Source organism: Camelus dromedarius, chromosome 7 (assembly GCF_036321535.1).
Source record: "Camelus dromedarius isolate mCamDro1 chromosome 7, mCamDro1.pat, whole genome shotgun sequence".
Taxonomy (NCBI): Eukaryota; Metazoa; Chordata; class Mammalia; order Artiodactyla; family Camelidae; genus Camelus; species Camelus dromedarius.
In genome coordinates, this window is record NC_087442.1 from 10,365,589 (window position 1) to 10,385,820 (window position 20,232).

Consider the following 20,232-nt stretch of genomic DNA (forward strand, 5'->3'; position numbering starts at 1 on the left):
TTACCGCCCTCCCCATCCCAGGACACCTCCCCTAGACTCCGTCCCTCCGCCCCTCCCCTGAGGACATCCCGGTTTTTCTTTCTGGTGTCACCACCCCGGTCCAGTCCATTTCTAGGGCCCCTCTGCCCCCAGTGTTCTGCAGCCAGTTCCCCTCCCCCGCCTGGTGATGCTTCAGCGCAGCTCCATCCCTTTTTGCTCTTCCTCTTGTGGATTCCTCAACCACCTTCTTTCCCCCAGGGTCTGAGACTGCTTCCTACCACAGTGCTCCCACAGAACTTCCCATCTCTTGCGAAACCCTCATAGCCCACCTGAGCGTGCACACATGCCTCCCCAGGCCTATACTTCATCCACACTGTACCCCGAGAGTCCCCCAGCTTACACACAGCCCGCTGCTTAGATCTCTTCCACGCCACCCCAGAATTCTCTTACAACCGGTGTCTACCCTAGAGAAACTTAAATCCAAATTGGACGACGTGAGACATGGAATTCCACGTTTCTCATCACCTTCCTAGTCCAGCTCAGTCTGCTTCTCCAGCCTCCATCCTATAATCTCAATAATCCAGACCAACACTGGCTGCCAATGACTCTTCCATCTCTCCTGACCATGAGGAATCCCAGAGCTGGTAGCCGTATTCCAGGCAGTTGCCTGCGGCCATGACGATGGACTTGGGCTCATCCCAGGTATGGACCGGGGTGTATAAAAAAGATCAGGCAGCAAAACCCGAAGGGGCGTTCAGCTCTGGGCAGGCCCTGTGAGGCGGTGAGGAACGCTGCAGGAAGCTAAGGGAGTGAAAATAAGTGGGCTTCATAACACCGATCGTCTACAGACACAGAGACACTAAGCACACAGTGGTAATAAATATGGGCATTTATTTGGCACCAATGGCAATACAAAATCCTGGCAGTGGGAAGTGGAAAGGTTCTGTCACCCAAATACTTCCATATGATACTGAGCCAAGGGCAGGACTCGGCAGCAAGTCTCCGACCCACGTGGCTCCCAGAGCAAGAGTTCACCAAGCACCTGGACCCCTGGGGGCCGAGCGCTGCGCCCGGCACCACGGGGGACGTAGAGGAAGCCGCCTCACACGTGACTTGTCTTCAGGAGCTAGTAATACCAGTGGACGAAACAAAGCACACGGGAGATACAGAGCACAAGCACTGCACTGTGCCTTCTGCTGAAAGGGAAATTTCGCCAAAAGTAGGATTCTACTTCGGGCTGCTTTCCTCCTTCCTTCAGCAAACATGTGCTGAAGGCCTACGAGGTGCCAGGCACTGGGTACACCTCAGTGAACAAGAGACAAGGCTTCCACCCTTGAGGAGCTGACAGCCTGGTTGGGGAGACAGGAGTGCACCAATGAGGCACGCAAACATACGATTATAGGTTGCGGTAAGTGCAATGCGGGGATTAAACAGGACGCAGTAAGAGAGAGACACCGGACAAGATTATTTAGAGGCAGAGTGGCCTGGAAAGGCCTCCACAAGAAGGTGGCATTTCCGCTGACGCTCAAAGAAGCAGCCATTCGAGCCAAGAGTGGTGAGGAGTGGCACTCAGCGGACCCCAGCAGAGCACCTGGGGTTGGGGGGGCAAGGAGCTCAGAATGTTTGAGAAAATGAGGAAGCCACTGGGGCTGTCCCTGACAGGGAAATCAGCACTTACTGAGGTTCAAGGGGGCAGGCAGGGGCCCTGCGGGCCAAGGTCAGGTGTTTGGATTTTATCTGAGGAGTGACAGGAAACCAAAGGATTCCAAACAGGGCAGTGATAAGATCAGATTTCTATTTAAAACCAAAACCAAAACCTGTCATACAGAGATTGGACTGAAGGAGGGAAGAACAGCAGGAAAAGAGAAGCCTTGAAAGAACAGGAAGGTTTCACACAAGCACAGATACAGACAGCTTCTAGGGTGAGTGAGTGACGGGCAGCAACGCAGCAATGGCCCCCCCAAGACGGGGAGGGAGAAAGGGAAGGGGAAACAGACCACCGAATCGAAAAGGGACTTAATACTGAAACACAAAGAGGAACCAGGTACTATCCTTGAGCAGCCAACTGGTCCAATTAAGCAGTATCTTAGACAGATTTGGCGGCAGCAGTGAACAGGATGAAACAAAGGTAAAGAGCCGAGAAACAGGAAGTAGGGAGGTAACAGCTAGGAAGCTTTTACAGAAAGGGACGTTTCCTAGGGAGAAGAGGAGGAGACAGATAACCAAGTATGACATAACCACGCTTATCTGCCCCCGCTGACACTCTCTGTGAGGCTCACTTCAGGAACAAAGCTCAGAGAAAGAACACCTAATTAAAAGACCTTTGAAACTTCCACGGGCCAAGATCAACAAGCTACAGAAACACGGCGTCCGAACTCTAACCTCTGCCCAAAGGCTGGATTCCTTGAGCGCCAAGAGCCAAGAGTGGAGAAGACTGTCTTCCGGCTGTGTGGCCTCTGGGAACTGAAGGAACGGCCCCACAGCTCAGGGCCGCACACACAGCAGCAGAGCGTGTCTCCAGTCCTGCTGGCCCTTTCGGAGCCAAATGAAAAATGTCTCCATTAAATCAGGACACCTTCCAAAGTCTGGGGTAGAAAGAAAACACAGGAGAGGACTACTGAGACATCTCAACTAACGTAATAAAAGCAAGTGCCAAAACGCTTCCTACAAAAGCCCGGGGGGCAGAAACTGGACACAAACACGGAGGAAACCCACATGCCCTCTCCCCACGGAGACGCTGCTGGAAACGTCGGTTGCGAAGCTCCTCACCGCAGGCCCAGCCAGAGCGGGTCCTACGGGGGGCTGGCCTGCAGGCCGGGCTCAAAGCGGAGATGACGGGTGTGTGAAACAAGCCTGGGAGACCCCCAGTCCCCGAGGGGGCGGAGCAGAAACCGTGCACCCTGAAGAGAAGGCTCTACACGCCTCCTGCGGTCCAGTGGCCTCAGTGTGGCCCGGTGACGGGGAGGCGGCGTCACGTGGGAGGGTGTCCTGGGAAGAGATAGAGGTGGCGGCACAGCGTGCTGCAGTACTCGGGCATCTCCTTGCACCGGTGGAACTCCGTGCCCGGGGCATAGCCCTCGCGCTCCTTGATGAGTGCGTTCACCTGCAAAGGCAGAGACCCACGTTCACGGTCCCAGCACAACAGGAGGGGCAGGGAGAAGACGAAACTCAGCACGAGGGAGGGCGAGGCAGAAGGCTGTGCAGATGCAAGAGGCTCAAGGAGCCAGGCTGAGCCAACTCACCTTCACGAGCATGTCAGCCACGTGCATGTCACAGGCCCTCTCAGAGAACACCTGCGTCAGGGCCTCAACGTACCAGGAGCCCCGCTTGGTGTTGCGCATGGCGGCCGTCCCTGCAACCGGGACGGCAGTGAGTGCAGCGTGCAGGCCGGGGGACGCCCTCCCACAGCGGCTCATCCCAAACTTGACCCCCGGGGCACCTGCACCCTCGCGGGTCAGAGCCCTGCGTGACAAAGCGCAAGTCTGAGCCGCGTCATCCTTCAGGTTACTGTTTTGGGGCTCACGGTACCTCGGAGGCAGGCATAGCCACAGATCATGTCCGAGCGAGTGGGCAGTCGCATCTTCAGCAGCTCCTCCTTACCCGCATCACTCTCCTCACACTCAGGGGACCCACCGTGGTTCTTTCCATCCTGCTGGTCAACCCCGCGATCCGTTTCATCTGTAGAGGCAGACAGGATGGACAGAGATGTTATTTACTCCCATCTCTCCCATGTCTGTGACAAGCCCAAATCCCTACAATCTTGACTGGGAAGAGTCATTTCCAGCTGTTGCCTCCAACCTATGGTTGCTGAATTAAAACACACACAAAATCCCATTACTCCCGTTCCTCTGCCAGCGTGCATCCACCAGGCAGAGGGTGACCGAGACAGGCCGGGCACATGCTCCAGCATGTGCACATACGCCTGGTCTGGGCTCTGTCCATTCTGTGTAAGACAGGGAAAGTGCTGAATCAAACACTCCCTGTGAAGAGAATTAAAAGCCATCTGTGTCCATGATTCACTTGTTCAGTTCTCAATATACCTGGAAGTCAAAGTGCTTTTTATTGTATTACACAATAAAATACCGATGTATTTAGTTTTACTGCATAAAAAACTTAATTAACCAAAAATGTGATTACTACATGTTTGCCATATGGAATTCTTAAGCTCAGATCTATATATCAATACACAAATTCTAAAATTAAGCATAAGCAGCTATTTCCAAGGTGGTTTTGGTACTTCTAAATCATGTACTACTTTATTAATTTCATAATTTATTTATTTCATAAGCCCAACTGTAGCGGGCATCCAAGATGAAAGAGAAATTTAAAAGAGAAGAAACAAAATTGGGGTAATTTGAGTATTTCCTCCTATGCAACGGAAAAAGAACACAATTATTCAATATTAGAAGCAGATTCTCAACATTCTTTGAGCACATGACCAACCCCTTGACCCAGACGTCTTCTTTTCCTGATGCTGTTTTGTTCTGGGGGCGCTAGGGGTGCTGCGGTAGGAAAGAGATGGAGAGGACACACAGCTTGTCACGCCAAAGGTAAAAGAGTGTGGATGCTTTTTACAGTATCTTCTGCTCCATGCAACATTCAAGAGAGCCTAAAAGGGAAGTGAAGCTTAAAGATCTGTGGGGAAAATGACCAAGATTGACTGATTAACAAAAATTTGTTGAGCAACAGCCAAGTGCCAGGCACTGTTTTTGAGCCCTAGGGGTGTAGTGAAAAAAAAAAGTCCCTGCCCTCATGGGCCGACGTTCCAATTTAGAAGCCAGTCACCTGAGGTGGGGCGGTCCTTTTTACAGGCATCAGTTATGTTAACTAAACAGAATAGAAGACAGGTGAGCTTAGACTTTGAAAGGAACAGCTAGCTCCTGGTCATCCGAAGAATTTAATTTAGAGAAGATTCAGATTACCCTAAAAGAGAGCCACTTTTCCCTGTCCAGGTCTAGTATTTGTATGTCTCTGAACACAGGAGACAATGATGACAAACATCTTTATTTCATTTTATCTTGCTAGTGGTAACTCCTAAAGGAAACAGGCCAAGCTGAATGTGTCCCTCAAGAGAAAGGAGACTGCTCTCTTGCCTTTGTGCCTCAGCTCTATTAATAAAGAAGTGTTATTGGTTCTTTTTCCATAATATCTTCCTAGCTGTTTTCTAGATTATTGCTACACTCTTTAGGCAGATAAATTTCCATCCATTCATTCAATATTTATTAAGTGCTATTAGGTATCAGGCAGTGCTCTGGGCTTGGGGATACAGCAGGTGCGTACAAAGCAAGCTCCTGCTGCACATACTCTTTTCTTAGCACTGCCCCCTGCCATGGTAATCACCTTCAAAAAAAATTCATCTCATTACTTCTTAAGTTGCCAATAGCTCTGTACTATTATCTGTTGAGGCCCAAAATCTCAGCTGTGACTAAAGGTTTATAATCAGCTGGATCTGCCTCACATGGTGAGCGGTGAGCCACATCTCACCACGCAATGACTTACATAGATGTTCAGTTTTTAAATTAGATCTAGGCATACTTCTGGCTCAGCAAACCTTTTTTTTGGGGGGGGGGGGTTGTCTTTTTAATCTTGGAATGCTTGATATATTGCATTTCCCCCCTTTCTCCTAAAAGGCTCTAACTGCTACTCTGTATCCAGGTAAAAAAAAATATTTGAATGTTTGGACAAAGTGACCTTTAAATAAAACTGTAAGTCCCTTAAGGGCACAGACCACGTTGTAACAGTCACAGCCGGCATTTCCTGTGAGTCTACCGTGAGCCAGGCTCTGGGCTGGGGAGCTCTTCCTATGTGCTATTTCACTTAAGCGTCATGAGAGCCTAACCTTATGAAGTAGGTCTGATGATTATCTACACTTTACATCAAGGAAGCGAAGGTGGAGGGACATCAGGTAACTTCTCTACCTTGACACAACTAGTCAGGGGCAGAGGCAGAATCTGACTCCACGGTTAGAGCTCTTCAGTATTACTGTTTTCCTCCAAGATGAGAAGCATGCCCGCGTGTCTTCTGCGCCTAGTCACAGAGTCCTGGCTCTTAAAGGGGTAAGAGACCGTGTGCAAGAAAGAAGAGGGATGGAAGTGGTTTGTGGAAGAAGAGGAGCTGGAGGCTGACACGGGGCTCCTGTGCTGCTCTCCGGCACGGCACGCGAGGGACACAGAGAAGAGAGGACGTGAGAGCGCAGTGTAGGTGAGAAGTAAAAGGAGAAGCGGAGAGATGCAGAAAGAGGCAGACAGAAAATCCTTAACTGAAATGGGCAACAAAAGAGCGCATCAGAGTTAATAAGCACAGGAAAAAAAGCGTTCTCAGCAAAGGCAAAGACACTGATAGCATCCTGTCCCTGAGAGCAGGATCTGGCGGTGCGCAGAGAGCTGTCCAACCTGAGAGCCATGGGCTGCCCAAGTCCCAGCACACCCCATGCATCGGGAGACACTTACAGAGCAAGAGAGGCGGTGGCAGCAGTGAACAGAAGGAGGTGCCCAGGGGATCCGAAAGCACCTGAGAGGAGCAAACAGCAAAGTGAGAGCTGGTGGGAGGCTGCCCAGGAGCCACCACCCAGGTGCTGGGCTGCCAGGGCACTCACCTCCACGGCAGGCCTGGATGAAGAACATTTTCGGCTTGTTCTGGAGGCTTGGGCAGTTGGCATTGTCAAAGAGCCGGAAAACCTCTTGCAGCTGCCAGAGAAGAAGGGAGAAGGGAGGTTGCTGGTCAGAGGGGCCTCCCAAGACCTACGCACACAACAGCAGCCGGTGCTGCAGACGGGCCAGCGAGAGGGGAGGCGACCCGGCCACCACAGCTCTGTCCTCAAGGCTGCACACACCTGAAGCAGTTTGCCATCCACACCGTAGACGCCACCCTCCACGCCGTGGGACAGGAGCGCCACTATGCAGGAGTCGGTGGCACGGTGAGCCGGCAACTGGGCAAAATTCTGGAGTTCCTCTTGCATTTCCTACAAGAAAGATACCTTTTAGCGCTGTTCACTACAGTCGGCACCGATGACAGCTTTTCTTTGGTGTCTGAAACCCTAAGCTGTTAGAAGATATGTGTTCAAGGATGAGTGAATTCAGAGACCCTGAGAGGCTAAAGAAAGCTATGGATGCACCAGAAAACTGCACCACTTCAGACAAACTTACAGATATAATTTTATAATTCACAGATTCACAGGTATGTTAAGAACTCCTGGACTAAAGCAAGTTACTAATGAAGGTGATCATGCAGGAGCTAGTTAACTTCCTCCGTTCTCCAATCATCCACCAGAACCTTCTTCAGAGTGCGCCTTGTATATAAATGGCACGAGGAGGACCACCAGGTAAACAGTGGGTGAACAAGTCCGTAACAGCTACAGGAACCGCTCTGTAGAGAACAGCAGTGCTTCTAGGCTGCTTTCTGAGCATTTAAGTTCCCAGAGACAGCAACGATGTCTGTGTAAGACGTTCTGTCCATGAAGAACACACTCTACGGAAGGTTCTGTACAGGGGCGTGACTGCATACGTGGTCTAGGGGGTCAGGCAGACCTAGGTTTAACGCCTGGGTTCCTAAGTTGGAACAGCTTACTCAGCCCCTCAGGGATCGGATATCCATTTTGTAGGAAGACAATTATGAGTAAATTTTCTCCAAGTTTGTGAAGATTAAATGAGATATTGCGTATAGAGAACTATGTCTGGCACGTATTACAAAGACCTGCCATTATAATGTTCCTGTCTAATGAAGGGTAACAATGCTATTTTTTCACAGGTAAGAATCTTGTAGACCTTGCACTACATTTGCCACACATGGATAACACTCCTCTCCATAATCGTTTTAACAATGTGATACCAGCTGTTAAACCTGTGTCTCCCTCCACAGCTCAAGATATCGGGGTCCTCTTTGAGATGAGCAGAGAGAAGATAATTTTATTCTAGTACAAATTTGAACAGAACGTAATGACGATTATGCTATCCAGGCAGAACAGTTACAGTTCACGTGTATCTGACGGTTGCCACACACAGCCCCCAATTAAGATGCACACTTACACAGTACACGGCAGTGCTTCTCCAAGTGTGGCCCCTAGAAGAGCAGCATCAGTATCACCTAAGAACTTGCCAGAATTACAGTCTTGGGCCCCAGCAAACTGTGGCTTCCCAAGCCCTCCAGGTGATCCCGATGGGATCACGTTTGAGAATGACTGATCTATTTGTTTGAAATACTTCTGTTTGCAGATAACTGAGACTTAATAAAAGAATTGAAAGTCTGCAACTTCACTGGAAATGGAGAAGTTGGCTGTGTTGAAAGAGTAGGTACATTTTCTGGGCAAACAGAAGCCACTCATAATATTGGAGGTCTTAAGCTAATAAAAGATATCCAAAATTCATTCATTTTTAAGAATAGGTTATCTCAAGAGAATACACAAGCATGGCCGCTCCCCTGGAGCTGACTACAATAGAATCTAACATGTAATAGTTGAAGTTAATTTTGCTCCAAGAAGAGAGGAAGAATAAATGCTTGGCACATACTCACAAGCATTTTGAACTTAAGTGAGATTATTAGGTCAGTACAGAGAGAACAACAAAGCCCAAAGTAAGAACACACAGACTTTGTCACTGAATTTGATAAGACTAAATCATTCAATAAATGGGGGTCAGTCATTTGGGGAATTTTTCCAGAAGTACCATAGCTTAAAATAGGATCTCTAGATCTATTTCTGATAAAATTACAGTACTTCTATAAATAGCAAGGTTCTTAACACTCACATGTGTTTCTCGCTGGGGGACACAGGAGAGGAAAGTAACCTGTGAACCTCCTGAAATTATACAGAAAACTCTACGGGCAACTGCATTTCCCAGAGATGACCCACAGCCTGTCTGACCCTCTCAAAGCCACCTGTGACCAAATGTAAGTTAATAACCAATACCACAAGATAAAAGGAAATTTGCCACTTTAAAGTGTATCACATTCCCTAATATATGATAAACTGTAATTCTAGAACTAGTAACCTCATGAGGTAGATACAAGGAGGAAAGACTGATGACAAGCAGAACCGATGACAAGCAGAACCGAACGCCTACGCGAGCAGTGAGAATTACCAGCGCGCCTGCCAGCACTGGCCAGCCAGGGCGACTCGAAGACTACGCCGTCTCAGACTTTTAAACCGAATTCTCTCTACAGCAAAAAAGTGTAATAGAGGGAGAAAAAGAGGATCTTAATTTTGGGGGGCTTCTGTCTCTTTGCTGGCCAGATAATTATATGATAAAAGACTTGAGCCTCTTGAGATGGTCTTTCGGGAAGAAGGTATTCTGTGCAGCTGGCCAATGTAAAAAATTACCACACCCATTGTAACTACCTGGTTTCAGCTGAATCCGACAGCTTGGCCACTGTCAGAACCTGATTCTGCGATGTCCTCCTCATGTTTCTGCATCTCCAGGGCTGAGGAGGAGGACACGCACACGGCTATATCCCCAAGGTTCAGTCCTAAGCCTGAAATTTCTTTCTCAAAGATCTCATATTCTCTCATGACTTAAAAGTCTTTTTCCTACGCAAGTAATTCCCAAATGTACATCTCTGGTCCTGACTTCCTCTGCGGCCCTCAATTCCCTACCTTTTCCATCTTCTTCCATATGCAGTCATTCAACCACAAAGCCCTGGCAGCCCTGACAGTACAATCATGCCACTACACTAGTTTTTACATATTTCTCTTCCCTCTGGTCCGCTACCCTGTCCAGGCCCCAGCACCTCGCACTGGCATTATGATATTAACTCCAAGATGGATTCCCTGCCACTCTCCGTTCTTTGTAATACTGTCACATAAATCTCCTTGAATCACCACTGTGACTGCATCACCTTTCTGTTTAAAAACTACCAACGATGTTCCGTTCCCCTGGGAAGACATTCAAGGCCCTGCACACTCTGGTCCTCTTACCTTCCATCTCATCTCTGGCACTCCTTTGCCCAAGACATTTGGTCTACACACAAGGTCCCTAACATCACACGTGTTTCTAATCTGTATGCTATTCTCCCTGCACAGGGCCCCTTCACCCGCCTCTCTGCCTCAGCAGCTTCTATCCTTCAAGGGCAGTTTAAGGCTAACCCTGTCCATTTACCCATCTGACCACATCTACCCAGGTGATTGCTTCTTTCTCTTCACTACTGTGGAAGACACTGTCTCTAATCTTGTGTGGTCCTTAGGAACATAAGTGGACACGCTTCTTTTTTTGCTGATGTCAAGACTCCCTCAACTGAGGTCCCTTGAACTCAAGGTCAACATTTCTTTGGTAGCTAACATAGTCCCCCCGTCCCCTCCAACCCCCTTATAAGGTGCTCAAAATTAAACTCTACTGCAATTCAAATTATAGAACAATGTAACCAAAGAACCAAAATCCAACAGGTCCTTGAATCTGCATCAGGTTTAGCATAAATGGGAACGGGATTTGTGCAGTGGGCTCACAGGCCCATCAAATCTACTGAATGTCTCTGAAAATCAGTAGTACAGAGCTGACTCGGTGATTCAGGATGTATCTTTAACTATCAAGCATATAAACTTGTCCCTTATCAACTACATAAAATTTGGAAACCCATGACATAATAAATTCCTAGTAAAAGGAATGACTAGACCAAAACCTGTGAAGAAGCTGAAACAGCCTTCACTCTGTGACATGAACTTCTAGTAGGAGCCCCTCTATAGACATTACAGCTGATGTCCCACCCTTACCCCGTCACGCCCAGACGACCGTCACTTGAACTCTTGATGATTAAAGAAGCTGTTCCTGCCATGGCTTTGAAGCAAGAGTGGGTTTACTTCTCTGCATGGGCTATTACTGGGAGGCTGGCAACAGCATATAAAGAACATTCAGGTACCTACCAATGAAACTGGCCTCACCAAAAGTGTAGCCGACACATGACTACTCTCACAGAAGCAAGACAGCTAAATAGAAATGAAGACAACAGACTACACTGAAGACAAAAGAGACCCCCTGCCCCCACCTCAACAGATCAAAGAGAATTTCCTAGAAACCTTAATTTTACCACGGCCATTCCCAAAGGCAAGTTTAGGAAAATTACTATCATTCTGGAATCAAAAGTAAGAATTAGCATAAATTTACCAATGGAGTATTTTTAATCTCAAAACAGAAATACCTAAAGGTAACGAGGTCAGCGTGCAGCCCCGTAATTGAGGTTAATGGGGACTAACTCATATTGAAAACGCTTACGACTTGCAGGAATCTGGTTCAGAAGTAATCTACCTCAGATCTGTCTTGTGGCCACACAACTGATAAGAATAAGTTACGTTAACTCATGAAACTGCCACAAAACAGTATTTACAAAGGTGATTCTAGCAAACTTTCATTCACGAGAATTTTATCTGCCAAAGTAAACCCGAGAACAATGACTGGACTCCTTAGGAGCAGAATCAACCAAGAAGTCCTGTGTAGCCTGGACTCACATATAAATATCTTTTCTGAGCTGGTAGGTTCTTCTCAGCGTCTCCTCCCCACCTGAGTGACTGGGAATCAAGCCACCCCTGGACTAGCATTACTCAGGGAGAGCACAGCCACCCTGAGAAATCAACACTGAAGCAGCTGGCTGGCCCTAATTCTCTTTTTTTCCCCTTTCTTTTTCCTTTACTAGACTGCAAGGTGAGAGGCAGAACACAGCAGGCAACAGGTAAGGAGAGAAAATAACCCTAGCAAGGCAGAGCCCAGCAGGCAGGGCAGAGCGGGTGTTCCCTGCCCCAAAGTGCAGCCCTTCTCTCATGTACACGTCAGCACGCCCTGCCTTGGGTACCTGTGCAGTCTGGTCGAGCAGAACGTGGACTTTGTAGCCCAGGAGCTTGAAGAGGGCAACCAGAGTGCTGCGGTCCACATCCCCTCCAGAGCGGAATTCCAGGTCTTTCTCTCCAGTGAAGTGCACATTGCTCAGCACCAGTGCCAGGCCCCGGGGCCGAGACCGCAACCTATAGGCCTGGGGAGGGGAGGCCAATGAGACAGTGAGCCTCGAGGCCAGAAATCAAACTTTCCCCACGAGAGGAGATATTTCAAAAAAAACAAAGACATCACATTCTTCTACTTAACCCTCCCAAGTCGTAACAGAGGAATGCCCACAGAAGACACTCCATCAGCAATGACTTCCTAATAAATCAGGAAGGAAATGTATACACAGTCTAAGTTCAGACGCCCAGAAACGGTTTCTCATTTCCCAACCCTTTTCCTCTTACCATTTTGCCAGACTCACCAGCTGATAGTGTGCCTGATAAAACTCGGGAGTGCAAGGCTTCACCTGAAGGCAGGCAGGACCATCCCCGTTGTCTAGGGAGTATTCCACCGTATCTGCAGCAGAGAGCCAAAAAACTAGCACACAACCCACTTGTCAATCCGAGCACTTTACTGTAACTTCAGGCACCCTTTTAATAATTACTGGTCTTGCTCACTTCCCTGGCTTGTAAGATCTATGAGGGCAGGGGACCTGCTCGCTTTCGCTCACCACTGGGCCCTCTGCACTTAGCCTGCGTATCATAGTAGGTGCTCAACCCAGAGAATGACTAAATGGAAGATGAGAAGAGCCTTATTCTCATTGCTAGGCTGCTCAATCAGCAGGTGACAGGCCCACCATGTAGTCTTTCCTCGATGTAAAACAGCTTTATAGAGGAGATGGGCCAATCATGTGCAGGCATTTTCTATCCGCAGAAGTTGCTCAAAGGGCAATTACCATTAAAAAATCACCTGTGATGAAAAGAAAACAGGCCCCACCAACACCCCATCTAAACTGTCCTGCTGGCCCCTAACAAGTTCACTCAGGGAACCGCTCCCACTATGAACGAAAGTAGGTATCACACTAGGGCAAAGTCGGGTACCAGCCAAGAAAAGGGAGATCACCCTGCGGGACGCACTTCACGCCACCAATGCTCACCTGCAGACAGGCGGAGCTGCTTGTGAGGAGGGCAGGACTCACATGCCGGGAAAGGGAGACTCAAGTCGTAGTCGCAGCTCAACTGTAAGAAATCAGGGCCCACCAGGCCAGGCCTTAGGGAGCTGGTCCAGTCCAAGTAAAACACATCTAGTCTCCCCCCGCACTGTCTCAAAAACTCCTTTCCCACCAAACTAACCCTTCTCAACACATCGCATGTCTAGGCTCCATACCGGTGGGAGTACACGTGGAAGACCAGACAGGGTTCTGAGCAACAGTTCCTCCAGGTGACTCTGCTTGGTGTCCCTCAGGGCTACACAGAAGGCATCAAAAGCCTGGGGGCCCCTCTTGGGCAACAAGTTGAGGAGTTCCACATTCTGGTTGAAGCTGCCCACCTTGGCCTACGATACAAGAACAAAACATGAAATTGTATTTACGTATCTAGCTGTAATTCTAACTCTCCAGGTGAGCTTCCTAGTAATTCCATCATCCATCTCAAGAATTCCTCTTACAGGAAAAAGATGTACGTGTGAAGTCCTTCCCGTCACCCCTGAATTATACGTCTTCTGTGTTAAATGCTCTAGAGCAGAAGGTCATTTTCATTTCCTTAGTAAAGCACTACATCTTTTTCACACTTTACTGTGCTCTATTCCTAGTCCTACAACTAGTAATATTTACTTGGCCTTTCTCTTTTGCCTTCAGATACCTGAATGTGCTCCCTCATTTCCATGGTGATAATGTCTTTCTCCAGGAGGTGTTCTAATAGTTCGCTCAGCAACAGCTGTTTGGCCAGCACCACTCGGTTCTTTTTCAGGGCTTCCTGATGGTCGGGGTGCATGCCACACACTCCTAATATCCTACAGACAAAAGGCAGACAGAAAGACTGTCAAGTAAAGATCTGGCACAGAGAAGTAGAGCAGAAGAGGTGTGGGGAGGAAAAACATAAAGAACAGGACCTATGGTAAGATTACACACATTTTATTGAATCCAGTTAAAATCAAAGGATTATTAAACAGTAACAGATTGACCATAAAGAAATGATATATAATCCTTTATGGAGAACGTTCAACTGAGACCATCTTCTGAGATGAATGGTCTGGCAAGGGGAAATATCCACCTTGACAAAAATAATACATACGTAAGTACACGTATTCGTGAGAAGGCACGTTCCTCTTTCTGACAGACCAATTTTAATTAAGGATTATTCCAGAAAACACTTCACATTATTTGTCTAAGCTGCTGAAAGTAATATGAGTTTAAAACAATCATTGGTGAGGAATAAAATAATTTAATACAATGGCACAAACTCAAGCCAATGGACAGCTTAAAAAAAATAAATCAGGCAGACACACACGTACACACAGTCTCTTGCCTACTTATCCTAGTTATGACTATGGTTTTTTAAAACTGTAAGTTCCTGTGATAAAATGACACTAAAAATGGCCAGAATCCTGTAAGAACTGAGTAAGTAGAAAGTATGACAAAAAGTCACAGAAGATAAATGCCAATGATAAAAACAATGTCATATGAAATCACTTAAGGAGTTAAAGCCTGTAAAGGATAAATTATTTCAGTAATTTAGTTTACTAAAGACGTCTTATTTCAGGGATTCCTTGGTTTTGCTACGGGTTTGGAAAAGAGATCAGCTTCTGTTTATGCGCTAAAAGAATGCTATTTTCAATTTATAAAATCTATGTGCCTAGGGATCACCAACCTGCTTAGTCACAGTTTCCAAATACATGACAATGTGAGGACTTGATGGAGGTGAGAAAGGAATATGGTAACAGCGTCAGTTTATAACTTAAAACCCTATTTTAAAATGTATCCTGATTTCAAAGATGTTAAAATACGTGTGTGGAGAAACATGCATCTTAGAATCAATGAAATACCACGCATTTATAGCATGTACTTGGCTCAACTCTAGGTTGGTTAGAGGAGGGAAAGGCAGAATCTTGTTAGAGCTGAGACCCAAGAAGATAGAACATGGACTCCAAAGGCAGGGAAAATGGTCAGTAAAACATTCCCAGGGTTATAAGCAACCAAGTCTGGTTAACTTTTGGGTTTGGGACAGTGCTGCTGGAAACTCCATTTTCATTTCTCGTTTCTATTCGATTGTAATACTCCTGCTACCCCAAACCTTCAGTGAAAACATGCCACAACACAATCCAGAGAAATCAAAAACCTCATTTAAGAATCCCCTTAGAACACGCCAGAGCAGTAACAATAATGACATACATGAACTCTGGTAAAAAGAAGTATTACTGCAAGATAACATGGCAGCTGGATACTGGGTATTTTCTCAGGATACATACCAATGGTGGAGCAGGTTTACTCAGCTTTCTTCCTTTAATTTACCAGCAGCATTTTCTCCTTGACTTTCTTCTCCCTCGGTTTCCATGACATCATTCTCTCCATTTTCCCTCTCTACCTATGCAGTCCCTGTTTCCTTCACAGGACCTTTGGCCAGCCCTTAAATGTTGGTACTACATTAGCAACTCCCCCTCTCAAAAGCCTCCTCCTATTCAATCTCATCCAAACTCACAATTCAATAGTGAGTAACTCCCAGTTCTTAATTCTTTGTAAGTTCTAGACTTAAATTTTCAATCAGTAACTCATTAGATTTAATCTGAATCATTATCATATTCTCCGCACTCTTGCTCTGCCTGTATACCATGAGGAGAGTGTCCAATGTGGACCCTCCAAAAGTAACCACAATCACCTAGAACTCTAGGATACATCTGGAAGGGGAGGAGGGGGTGGAGAAACGGACACAAAGGGAATTCTTTAGTCTTGATTCTGGTTCCAAAGTCCTCAATTAATTTTCTGGGACTGGACCAGAAGATATTAAAATGTTATCCTGGGTGATGTTTGCCATGAAATGATATAATTGGGGCAGAGGCGGTGTCACATTTTGAGCCTCGGGAACCTCTTTGTCTCAAAGTACTCAAACTCCAAAGCCTGTGTTGACTGTTTTGAAAATCCGGTCGTTACACCCAATGCAAGATGGGTCGTGATATATTCAGTACAAAACAAATGCACATCAGGCACAATTCCAATCTTTGCAAGTCTCACCATATTTTAAGAAAACAGAGTTTAATTGCTCATAAGGGGACCAGGGGAAAGAAAGAATGTAGAATCTTGCAAAGAACCGTGATTTGGCAAGACTGCAAAGAGCTTCCCCGGTTCAGAGACCCCTGGTTTGGAGGAATCGAGGCTGGACGGTCTTTGCTCACGAAGAGCAAGGCCGAGAAGGAACCTGCCAGCTCGCCCGCGCACTTGGGGGGCTCAGCCGGGCCTCCCACCCTTGGCAGGCAGCGCGGACACGGCTGCTTCCAGGGGCTCCGAGAGGAGAAGGCCTCTCCCTTGGCCCCACTAAGGACCCCCGAGACCCTCCCCCACTCACCTGCGCCTCCTATCAGCAGCCATCAGCCCCTTTTGCTGGAGGGCGGACCTGGAGCCCGGGCCCGGCGCCGCCATTTCCCGCTTTTCCCGGGCTGCGAGCACACCGCCCACAACCCAAACAAACCACGACCCGCCGCTTCCGCCGCATCCCTCCCCCGTCCGCGAGCGCGCCCGGCGCCTGCGCGCTGCCTCCTCTAGCCCCACCCCTACGCGAGGCCGGCCGCGCCGCCGCCGGAGCGCGCGCAGGCGCAGAGCCCCCGCGGTGCACGCGCCGTCCAATGGGGTGAGAGAGCGAGCTCGGCGGAAAGGGAAGCGAGGCACCGCCCCGCCATACGTGGGCATCCGATTGGCCGTCGGTTCCCGCGGAAATCACGGCGCCCTTCCCGGCACCGCCCACCTCTCCTCACCCGCCTATTGCAAGAACTCTAAGGAGATGAGTGTGGCCGGCCTTTTCACTTTATTGAAGTTGAACTCTAGGGGCCCGGGTAAGGAGTGCAAGGGAGCCTAGAAGGCGCTAGACGCGCAGAGTGACGGCCTGAGTGGTGGCGCCCCCCTGAGGAGCGTAGGGCGGCGTTGGGTGAGCAGCTCCCAGTGGCTAAAACCTACATCACAGGTGTAGCACAGGATTCCAGAAAATCTGGTCTTTTGTTTAGATCTGAGGAAGCAGGGCAGGAGGCTTGGGGTAAAACCCTAGCGGTCAGAGCGCAGGGGTGAGGTTGAAGCGATTGGAGACACGGTGCAAGTGTTTCCAGTGCTTCATAATAGATGATTCAAGAGGGATCCTTAGAAAGATAACGAAAAAATTCAAACAAGCGTTTTAAAATTTAAAATAAAAAAAAAAGGGGGGGATCCTTAGATACTCTGCCATCCCTCGCCAAGCTCACGTTTTATCTTTTCTGACCCTCATATCCACCTCTTCTCAAAATCAGAGTCCCTCCTCCTGGGGCAGTTTACTCCACTGCTTCCTGCTAGGATGGGGACTGCTCTCCTGCCCGGGAGCAGGAACTGCTCCCCATCAGCGACAGAAGCTATCACAGTTCTGATTCAGTTTGCTCCTCAAGGAGGCTGGTCACATCCCCGGTCACACTCAGCCCTGTCCAGACACAACTGGTCCTCCAGTCTGTCTATATGAAGTCTTTCACCTCTCTTAGCAGTTGTCCAAGACAGAAAGAGATGTGCGGATAACCTGGCTTCTGTTGCCTCGTATTGAAAACACAGTGGGCTTTGGGATCAGAAGAGCAGAGTTAAAGGAATTTTTTTGTGCTGTTTACTAGCAGTGTTCCCCTGTGCAAATTATCAAAATTTTCTGACCCTTAGAATCCCCATTTTTCAAATGAAGGGTAGTTAATACCTCATTTTTGTGATATAGTAAGAGGCAAAGCCCCTGGAACAGAAGCAGCATAGGCAGTCACTCAGATGTTGTTTCTTTTCTTCCTTCACTAGATTCTCTGGATCACCTTCTCATCTCACCCTCCGTCTAACTCTGGAAATACTGGATATGGGGTAGGTCACTGAATATCTCCTTAAGTCTCAAGTTGTACCACCTACATCTATAGGATGTGCCACCTCAAAACTGGGAAGGGCTCACCATAGCCTCACTCCCCTCTGGGTTAAAGTCCTCATTTGTGATGTCCAGGTGGAAACACAGTTCCTAACACATAACAGGCAGTGGGAAGCATCACTCAAACGAGTGAGTCTGGTACAGAAAGATGATATATCCTGGGAAAGTCCTTTAGGGAGGTGTCCAGTTGTTTCCATAGAAAACATCATCATCAAGGTGACCAAAGCTGACCTCATAGGCAGGGGGTGGAGTAAGAGGTTCCAGTGTGGCGGGCGTCCACAGGCTCTGCAGATCAGGAACGGTGGACACAACCCGTGGTCCCCGAAGCCGAAGGCTGACTGGAGGTCTTCTGGGGTTTCCCGAGATTGCAGACCCCTCTGAGCCCACTCGCCTATCCAGTCGGGGTCTCCTGGGCTCCTCTGGTTGGCTAGGCTGTCCCTCCTCAAGTCCTGGTGGGATCACAACACTGCTGTAGGAGGGTGGTTGATCCAGCTCTTGGGGTTGGCACTGTGATTCCAACACCGTGGCCTCTTCATACGTTGGCACCTCAAAGGCTTCATTGTCCCTGAGGGAGGAGAAATAAGGTCACTGTTGGCTTCTTGAAAGGAGTCTTTTTTCCCTTTTCTATGTCCTACCAGCAAAAGACCCCTCCACTTGCCCCTGACCCCTCCACTCCCTGGTAACAGTGATGGGAGAAAGCAGAGGCTGTGTGCCTAGAGACTAGAGGGAGACAGGGAGAATGAGTCCGTGTGTATTCCTCCAATCCTGCCCACCCCTTAACTCACCGTGCACTGCCTGATGCCCCTGGGCTCTCGGTCTGCACTGATTGAAACCCCCATTCCAAAACACAGGCCAGGAGGCAGGCCAACAAGAAGAGGCCACCCAAGGTGAGAAAGAAATAAGCAACAGGGGCGATGTCCGGCCGTATCCCCAGCAAAGCCAGCCCCAGGAAGAAGGAGGCGCAGCACAGGAAGAGAAGCGGCTTCTCCAGTCGCCCCCACAACTGGCTTGGCACCATGGCCCCTCCCCAGGCTCCTGCAAAAAGACACACAGCTTTTGTGTCTAAACTAGCAATTGGCATTGCGACTGGGTCAGATTTCAAAATAACCATATTAGACACCCTTGTTTGGGTTTCAGGTTCTTCTGTCTCAAATCAAATAAATGCCCCCAAATAAATGATCTGCAGGGTCCCCTCCAGCTCTCGAATTCTCTCTAGGATCACACTGTTGTCCCAGGGTATCAATATGTGTGGAATAGCCAGGAAACCAGCCCAGGAGTTCTGACTCCCAGCCCTCAAGCGAGTTTACTATGTTAAGGCCCCGAGTTCCTTCCTTTTTCCTTCTTCCCTGTGATCTGTATCTTCCAGCTCCATTATTTCTTTCCCTTCCAAGACCCAGTCTTGGGCAGGCCCTGGGGCCTCAGTGCTCACCGGCATGTCTGGAATCCAGGTGGTGATGCAGGCCTTGCCCTTTGTTACTGCTTGCAGTGACCCTCCGCCTCCCCCATCCCCCCACCTTCCCAGTCGGAGGCCCTCAGTCTGACCCTGAAGAGCAGAGAGCACCGCTTACCCTGCCTGACCCTGGCTTCCTGCTTTCTCCAGCCAGAGGGAGAAAGTGCACGTAGACACCACAAAGCCACAGGGACACGACTACCTGAGAATCTTACAGACAAAGCTCTAGGGCAATGGACAGAAGCCCAGAGAATCCTTGACCTTTCTTCACCCCATATCAATCCAGGGCCCTCACCTTCTACCAGGCCTAACTCCGTAAACTCAGATTTTAAGTTTCTGCCTGGAGTTATTACCACAGGGCCTGGGAGGTTGGTGGGGAGAATCCTCTTCTTTTCTCGGTGGGGAGAAGCCTCTTCTTTTCTCGGCAGGGCAGCAGCCACGCCTGGGCAGCCCCTACCCTCAAGCCAGCCTGTCAGGAGTTCCCTGATTCTACAAAGGGGCCAGATCCCCTCCTTACACCCCAGCCCCAGTGCCATGACCAGCCTGCCCTTCTTACCGCGCTCGGAGTTCCTCCCTCACCTGTGCACGGGGCTCCGGAGAAAGCAGGTTGTGGGGAGTGGGAGGAGGGCAGGGGGTGGAGCCCACCGGTTCCGCCCACTTTTCTGTCCCAACCCCTGCGTTCCTGCCCAGGCTTCCTCCTCCTCTTTTTTGCTTAAGGCTGAACTCCTACTACTGCCCCACCTTGATTTGTCTGGCTCCTTGATTTACTCCGCCACCACCTACAGAGCCTTCGAGAGAGCCCTCCTCAATCTCAGCCCCAAAGATCTTTGTACTTTGGACCAGAATTAAATTTGCTTTTCCTTCTCCCTTCTCAGTGCACTTGGTGTTCTGGGCAGTTTGCATTATATTTAGGTAGTACGATCTGTGCCTGGGAGCAGAAACCATGGGTTAT

General features: G+C 48.7%; 2 protein-coding genes and 1 long non-coding RNA gene across 4 annotated transcripts; 1 reads left to right on the forward strand and 2 right to left on the reverse strand.

Annotated features, from left to right (window-relative positions):
- Positions 1–853: 853 nt before the first annotated feature.
- On the reverse strand, positions 854–16,438 carry CASP2 (caspase 2). Its single transcript, XM_010999360.3, has 11 exons — positions 16,271–16,438; positions 13,574–13,724; positions 13,101–13,268; positions 12,871–12,952; positions 12,196–12,290; positions 11,749–11,925; positions 6,812–6,940; positions 6,575–6,665; positions 3,508–3,657; positions 3,222–3,331; positions 854–3,082 (listed from the first exon to the last, which is right to left on the reverse strand). The coding sequence occupies exons 1-11, from the start codon at positions 16,342–16,344 to the stop codon at positions 2,951–2,953; spliced, it is 1,359 nt and encodes a 452-aa protein (XP_010997662.3). The 5' UTR covers positions 16,345–16,438; the 3' UTR covers positions 854–2,950.
- Positions 16,439–16,658: 220 nt separating this feature from the next.
- On the forward strand, positions 16,659–20,146 carry LOC116154099 (uncharacterized). Its single transcript, XR_004137960.2, has 3 exons — positions 16,659–16,754; positions 17,713–17,772; positions 18,682–20,146. It is a non-coding gene; the product is annotated as an uncharacterized LOC116154099 (long non-coding RNA).
- Positions 16,704–19,888, reverse strand: TMEM139 (transmembrane protein 139). Of its 2 annotated transcripts, none has more exons than XM_031455528.2 (2): positions 18,616–18,848; positions 16,704–18,395 (listed from the first exon to the last, which is right to left on the reverse strand). In XM_031455528.2, the coding sequence occupies exons 1-2, from the start codon at positions 18,846–18,848 to the stop codon at positions 18,002–18,004; spliced, it is 627 nt and encodes a 208-aa protein (XP_031311388.2). In that variant the 3' UTR covers positions 16,704–18,001. The 2 variants fall into 2 exon arrangements, 1 of the variants encoding a protein (XP_031311388.2); XR_010381554.1 differs by lacking the exon at positions 18,616–18,848 and adding an exon at positions 19,837–19,888 and having other exon boundaries at positions 18,331–18,395.
- Positions 20,147–20,232: the final 86 nt, after the last annotated feature.